At 31.7% G+C, this 8,090-nt stretch overlaps 1 protein-coding gene across 1 annotated transcript; it reads right to left on the reverse strand.

Annotated features, from left to right (window-relative positions):
* Positions 1-2,674: 2,674 nt before the first annotated feature.
* LOC148307697 (uncharacterized) lies at positions 2,675-6,860 on the reverse strand. Its single transcript, XM_088262984.1, has 3 exons — positions 6,767-6,860; positions 3,469-3,609; positions 2,675-2,844 (listed from the first exon to the last, which is right to left on the reverse strand). The coding sequence occupies exons 1-3, from the start codon at positions 6,844-6,846 to the stop codon at positions 2,736-2,738; spliced, it is 330 nt and encodes a 109-aa protein (XP_088119110.1). The 5' UTR covers positions 6,847-6,860; the 3' UTR covers positions 2,675-2,735.
* Positions 6,861-8,090: the final 1,230 nt, after the last annotated feature.

Below are 8,090 nucleotides of genomic sequence, written 5' to 3' on the forward strand. Positions count from 1 at the left end.
AAAGTTTAAAAATATAATACAATGCATTAAAAATAAATATCAAGCCAATTACTGAACTTTTTACTGTGCAACAGATCTTTTAAAGTAAAACCTGAAGGTTTTTTCTCCATTTGAAAAATATTTTGTTTATTTTAAAAAATAATTAAACAATGCCTTTTCTTCAAAATGCAAAAACAACACTTTCTGCCCTGTGGCGGGTAAATATTAAGTTAAAAATATGCCGCTTCTGCTGGGATATAGTAAATTTTCTGGGCATTCCGAAAACATGCATAACTGAAAATTTGCGAATTTTGATTTATGACGTTCTTGAAAGGAGTGAGCGATATGTATTAGAAATAAATGAATAAGCGTGTATGTAATGTGGATATTTTTTGATATACTGTTTATCAAAGTACCTAACTAGTGTTGAATGTACCTTTAAAAAAACACATATTTACTCGGGTAATTTCGTCAAAATAACGTGGAAATTTAAACATTTATATATCCATAAATCCACAAATAAAAAACGGAATTACACTTCGTCATTGTATACCTTGCTTTACATATAATTTTCCAGAATTAATTGATGCCTTAGATACATTTAAAATGACACGACGATTAATAATGCGTATTGTACAAAAACCCAGAGGCTAAAAATAAAAAGATATTGTTTGAATTCAATATAGCTAATTTTCCTTTGTAATAGTTAGTTATAAGAGGGAGTCATTGGTAGTCGAAATCCAGATTTCTTGAGAGGAACAATTAATTGCAATGTCTCGAAAAAACTATAGTTAAATATAATTTTCGAGGTTTTTAACGAAAGTTTTCGAGCGTCTTTTAGTCGAAAAAAACATTTTTTTAGAAAGATTTTTTTTATTCATTTGACATTAACTTTGTGGAAAAACATTATAACTTTAAATATAATTTATATAAAAAATTAAACAATACTGTAAGACTTTCAAAGACGCTTTAAATTAATTACAGTTTATTCATGTAAATACAAGTGTGCATGAATTTATTAATATAAATTTTAATGTTTATAAATGTAAAAGGAGTTTAATAACATTATGAATGGGCTAATAAATGTTTAATCGTGGTAAATAAAAATAGTGTTTAGATCAATAAATTCAAAAGTGATCTTATACAAGTGATTTCCTTTTTATATTGAATGAAAGAAAAAAAAGAAATAAAAAAAAAGAAGAAAAAAAAAAAAAAAAAAATAGATAACTAAGTTTTGGTAATCACTGTTTTAAGCCCAAATTGAAAATATACATAGTCCAACATTGAGGGTTGAGGGTTCTAGGTTCAGACTACTACATGACATTCTCTTACGGTTTAAAAAGGAAAAGCGCAGTACATAGTGCAATTTCACATCAATAAACATGTGCCTACATGTCGTTGAAATAGAGAAGCAATCATTGAGCAATTTTATTAAAAACTACAAAATAATTACTAAGACTTCGAGACAACAACCGCAAATGTCACGAAACCCATTTATACAAGAGAGATTCAATATCAAATATCAAAATTAATATGGCATAATAACAAATAAAGCGGGACCTCTCATAACGAGCATAATTCATTTCAGAATCTTACTCGTTAAGCGAAACATTTATTGTTTAGACTGGCGCGGAGGTCCCGGCTCACGAGTGAATGTCGTGAAAAAGGGACTTACCTACCTCCTCTGTAACTCGTTATGTGAAATGTCGCTCGTTAAGGGAGCAACTGGTTTTGCTCATTATGAGAGGTTCCACCGTACATATAAAGGAAATTTTATTTACACTCGGTTTAAGGGACATTTCAAAATGTTTTTTTGTGGATATTTGATGTTTTTGCTTTAAAGACTCCAATTGAAAATCGTAATGTGTAAAGGTGATAGCTTATTTAATCGTAAAATATTCCAAAATTGCATTTCGAATTAGCGAAATAGAATAGGTAATAAGAATCACTTTTTATGGTGATTTTTTGGAGATTGATGTATATATCCTACTTATTTATTATTGCTCATATATTCAGCGGCTGATTTAGAATAAAAACAATACTAGGCGAGACGTTAATAATAAATACCCGTTCGAATGTGATCACTCCACGATCTCTGTTGTATTGTTATGCAAACCATATTTTATTTAATACGTTAACCATTTCGTGCTCATAGAAAGTGGAACTATTCATATGTATGATAAAAATATTAATTTTGTAAAAATTTTAACATAAAATATTTTGAATTTTAACTATTCATTTATTCGCGGATGAGTATGAAAAAAATATAAATATTGATACAGTTGCAATGTTGAAACCCTTTGACTGAAGAGTTTAAATGAAGATTATTATTTGAAAAAAAGGCAAGATTTTTTTTTAAATTTCTGGTAGCGAAATAATGCAAGGAATGAAATTACAAACTGGGCAAATTGGACAAAATGTTAAAAGGTAGATATATTTGAAAAAAAAAATCAAGTAAATAGTTCGACCGCCATCTATGGGCACGATGAAACATCCACATATCCCAAAAGATAAAAAGATGGTTGGCATAGCTCGGGAAAAATAAAATAAAATATTTATTATATGAACACATTACGATATTAAGTCAGGGGGGAACGTACATCATTCGATCATTTTTACTTTGTAGTTTATGCTACAAATCTTAAATTTAAAAATAAATTAATATTGGTGATGAGTTGAGATTACCCGGCCGGAGTGGGGCTCGAGTTGGCGTCGCAGGTCCGGCGCAGGGCCGCTGCAGGCTGATTGCAGGCCCGTCACAGGTCGGTCACGGGCCCCAGCACCATGTGCAGAGTGTCGGCGCTGCCGGCTTGGCTAGGAGCCTGCACGCGCTTCGAGCGAAGCTGCGTCACGAGAAGCTCCAATCTGGATTAGTAATTTGGTTTTCATTGTATGTATGGATGTGAAACATGGAGTTGGCAAAGGAAGGATGAAAGAAGACTAAATGCAGTCGAAATGATAACTCTAAGATGAATGTGCGTAAAAACGATGTACGATAGATGTTCGAATGGTGACACAAGGAAAGTATGCAGGACTGAGATAAGCATTATCGATAAGATTAACTCTTACTGGTCCAATGTCGAATCTCATTCGACATAGATTTTTTGCTCTGAAGTCCCATGTCGGATGTAATTCGACATTTTTTTTCATCAAAAGTATTATTTATTTAAATTCCAAGCTTACATTTTTGTCACTCGTATCTATGACAACAGTAGTATGTGGAGGAGAGGACAATATATTTTTTCCAATTGGAATGTAACTGGATTTTTTTTATTTTGGGGGACCGGAAAGGATTAAGAAAAGTGTGATGAGATGGTTTCGGCATGTGGAACGATTGAATGAAGAACATTCGCCTCATAAATTTGTTTACCGTTCTTTCTTCAATCATTATTTCCACACGCCCAAAACCATCTCAACACACCTTGGCTAAGTTCCCAGGGGTGAGCAGGGAGAATAGAACGCCAAAATGTTCGGGAGATCTATACTCACTTGTGGGCGTGCTCGTCGGCGGTCGCGCGGGCCGCTCGCTCCTCGTTGAGCTCCGCGCGGAGCCGCAACCTCTCCTGCTCCGACTGGCTGAGGGGGCCGTAGCCCTGGATGGAGCATGGGGACGACAGGCTCCCGTCTCGACTGTTCAGGAGAAAGCAGACAAACATCTTTAGAGCCAATGTCATGTTTATGGACGGATAGCACGAAGACCAAGGAGGGTATACGAGTTCGTACATTTGTGAAGGCGCGTCCACGAAATATGGATACATACGTGGTTCGTAAATTGAGAAATAGAATAGTTCAGTCTGTGAGTCGGCGGGTATGTATGAGGAGATGCATGAACGTGGAAGAGGCGAAGAATGTTTGCAAATATAGAGTGGTGTGGCGTTCTATTCTCTCTGCCTACCCCTGTGGGGAAGCGGCGTGATGGTTAGTTAGTTAGTTAGATAGAATGGTTCAGTCAAGGGTAGAATGGTGAATGTTGCACAGAATGAAAAGAGATCGCTTAGCCAGCCAGAGTTAGGTCGTAAGCCCTGTTAATGACCATAGAAGTCTTCCACATTTACCTCTATCTAAAAATCTGTGTTAGGGTAACAATAATAAAAATTGATAACAGTAGCACAAGTATTCAATTATGAAAACTGCTCATTATTAAAAACAAGTAAAAATTTGTGGTAGAGTTAGTTCGAAATCAGAAAGTCAGAATCTGCGATTCTGCGAACCACAGGACCACAGCCTGACACGATATATCATACATGCAGAAAATACGCAATTAAAAGAAACTATATAATTTTTTGACATCTCATCAAAGATGAAGAAGAATATGAAATTCTGGGCATTAACGGGGCTGACGACCGTCATAGGCTGGCTTAAGTGCTCACTTTACACGCGTGTAACATTCACCAATTCTACCCATTATTGACAACCACACTACTCAAATTCTGGGAAGTTCTATACATATTAACCTATTTTAAAACATTATTCTTGAATCGTTAGAACTTCACTAGAGACATCTATTGGTGAGATGAAAATAAGCTTTTTATAGAGCAGAAACTCTTTTATTAGTATGTGAAGTCCGAATCCTGGATTATAATCACACACATGAGAAACGCCAGAAAAAATCATTTCAATTTTTATTATTTAAGCTTATAATTTGACAAGATAATTTATTTACAACATTTTGAGTTTGTAATTTAATCCAGATTTGTAAACAAGTATTTGGACACACTCAAAATGTTGTAAATTTTACTTGTAATTTTACTTTTTAACAAGGGGCTATTCATGATAAATTACATAATTGATAAGCTTGTTATTAATGGCATCAAAATGACCTCTACTCTACTGATCGATTTTGTTTTAATTTGAAAATTTTACAACATTTTGAGTGTGTCCAAATACTTAAATGATTATAATGGATTATCTCCTATAATGGATTATCTCCAATTATAGGAGTTATTTTTCATATTATTTTATTTATTCATCTTTGATGAGATGTCAAAAAACAATATGAAAAATAACTCCTATAATTGGAGATAATCCAGATTTGTGAACAAGTATTTGGACACACTCAAAATGTTGTAAAATAAACTATAATTTTATGAGACCGTTTGTATACCCTGCTTGTTTCGGCGGTTAGTTTTACTCAGAGATCTTTGAAAAGAAAAAGAATCGTGTGCAATGATATTTTATACACCATATATGGTGGATATAATAATGCAAAAGTAAACCGATAATATTGTTAGAGATTGCCCAAAATTATGGTTGCATCCAGGAGTAATTAGACTTTGACGGAAACAAAGGGAAGAATAAAGGACAAAAAAGACGAATCTTTATGGACCAACCGACGATGGATGGATATATTTTCTTCTTTAAAATTCATCGTACATAAACATAGCCGGAAAATATATCGTTATGAATACGGCCGGATGAATTTGTGAGTATGTGAGTGTCGATCAATCTCTCATGGTGGAAAGTGTCAACACAAAGGCTGGCTAGTCCAGAAAATTGATATGCAAATTGAAATATCCAATCCAATAAAAGTAAAAGCCAGAAAAACAAAGATCGCCAGAATATATATTTGAAAAAAAAATAATGAAAAGGGTACTCATAAATAATATGAAACCCCGTGTACCTAGCCATTGCTATTACTTACAACATTTCGAGTGTCCAAATACTTGTTCACAAAATCTGGATTATCTCCAATTACAAGAGTTATTTTCATTTTATTTTTTGACATCTCATCTTGGATGAGATTTAAAAAAATAATATAGGAGATAATCGCAGATTTTATGAACAAGTATTTGGACACACTCAAACTGTTGTAAATAAATTATCGAGTGAAATTATAAGCTCAAATAATAAAAATGAAAATGATATTTTCTGGCGTTTCTCATGTGTGATTATAATCCAGGATTCGGACCTCACATACTAATAAAAGATTTTCTGCTCAATAAAAAGCTTCTTTTCATCTCACCAATAGATGTCTCTAGTAAAGTTCTAGTAATTCAAGAATAATGTTTTAAAATTGGTTAATTTGTATAGAATTTCCCAGAATTTGAGTAGTGTGGTTGCCAATAATGGGTAGAATTGGTGAATGTTACACGTGTTTAAAGTGATCACTTAAACCAGCCTACGACGTTCGTCAGCCCCTTAAATGCCCAGACTTCCATATTCTTCCTCATCTTTGATTAGATGTCAAAAAATAATTGCCATTTTCCTACCTACAATTCTTCTTACGCTTTCACTTTTCATTTGCCATTTTTAATACATCAAATATACATTTTTTGAGATCTCAACATAGATTAAGAAGAATATGGAGGTCTGAGTATTTACAAGCCTTATGACCCGTCATAGGCAGGTTGAGAGATCACTTTACACACGTGCAACATTCACAATTCTACCCATGATTGACAACCACACTACTCAAATATTTGGAACTTCTAGATATATCATTAAACTCATGGCACAGTACACACGAGTTCACAACAGCCATCTATGTTGGATTGAGAAAGATTTTATTTAGCAGTCACATATAGTTTTATTCAGCATAGATATTTAAAAAAATAGTGGTATTTACCAAGTAAAACTTGAATTAAAAATGGATACATAAGTACTAACTCAAAGTTACTGCTTAATCAATTCATGATAAAAATCGTTATATTTTCAAATAATCGTGTAGATTCGATAGGACATACCGTTTTAAATGTTTCAGTGGACAGATACGAGGCAATTTTTTTCGTCGAAATTCTTGGGCATATAATAAGGACACATTTTTATTTTTATTCATGAACAGTCTTACCTTTGGTGCAAACGCAGGTTGTGAAAGTCCTCCTCTAGTTTGCCGAGCCGATCATTGGTTGTTCTCGACTTGTCAGACATATTGGAATGTATTAGGTTCTGGAACAAAGAAACAGTCCACGTGAACACTTTATCAAATCGTTTTCAAACATCAAAGTTGACGACACCTTATCTGGGCAGGGCAACGCATCAGTCCTGCGCTCCCGATTCATGGATATAGTGTAATACTTTTGATGGCATGCAGGTGACGTAAGTGAAGAAGCTTATTGTTAAGGACATGGACAGGTATAGTAGGTGGTAATATAGGAGAGGAAAAGGAAAATAGTAGCTATGGCTAGGGCACTCGGGGTTGTATACTTGTACTGTTACCAGCTTGCGCAAGTTTTACACTGCACGGACGAGTCTTTTGAGTGTTTTGAGCTTTTGACCACTCGATTACAATTTATTTATGAACATCAACTATCCATCACCCATATATGGTATACATATCGCTCACTCCTTTCAACAACGTCATTCGTATGCCCAGAAAATGTACTATATCCCAGCAAAAGCGGCATATTTTTAACATAATATTTGCCCGCTACAGGGCGGAATGTGTTGTTTTTGCATTTTGAAGAAAAGGTATTGTTTAATTATTTTTTTAAATATACTCAATATTTTTCAAATGGAGACAAAACATTCAGGTTTTACCTAAAAAGATCTGTTGCACAGTAAAAAGTTCAATAAGTGGCTTAATATTTATTTTTAATACATTTCATTATATTCTTAAGCTTTAAAAACGATCTCCTGAAAATCAAGTGAGCGATATGTGTAAAAGTATAATTTATATATATATATATATATATATATATATATATATATATATATATATATATATATATATATATAATATATATATATATATATATATATATATATATATATATATATATATAATATATATATATAATATATATATATATATATATATAATATATATATATATATATATATATAAATATATATATATATATATATAAATATATATATATATATATATATATATATATATATATATATATATATATATATATATATATATATATATATATATACATATATATAATATATATACATATATATTTATATATATATATATAATATATATATATATATATATATATATATATATATATATATATAATATATATATATATATAAATATATATATATATATATATATTTATATATATATATATATATATATTATATATATATATATATATATATATATATATATATATATATATATATATATATATATATATATATATATATATTATATA

Source organism: Brachycentrus maculatus, unplaced genomic scaffold, assembly GCF_059751285.1.
Source record: "Brachycentrus maculatus isolate JH-2025_06_01 unplaced genomic scaffold, ASM5975128v1 h1tg000195l, whole genome shotgun sequence".
Taxonomy (NCBI): Eukaryota; Metazoa; Arthropoda; class Insecta; order Trichoptera; family Brachycentridae; genus Brachycentrus; species Brachycentrus maculatus.

What these genes read in the sequence shown, in the direction of transcription:
- LOC148307697 (XM_088262984.1), bottom strand. Translation starts at nt 6,846, where the DNA reads ATGTCTGACAAGTCGAGAACAACCAATGATCGGCTCGGCAAACTAGAG. An exon ending in AACCTGCGTTTGCACCAAAG is followed by an intron (nt 3,610 to 6,766) that starts GTAAGACTGTTC and finishes TCTCCTGAACAG; the next exon opens with TCGAGACGGGAGCCTGTCGT. An exon ending in GCCGACGAGCACGCCCACAA is followed by an intron (nt 2,845 to 3,468) that starts GTGAGTATAGAT and finishes TTACTAATCCAG; the next exon opens with ATTGGAGCTTCTCGTGACGC.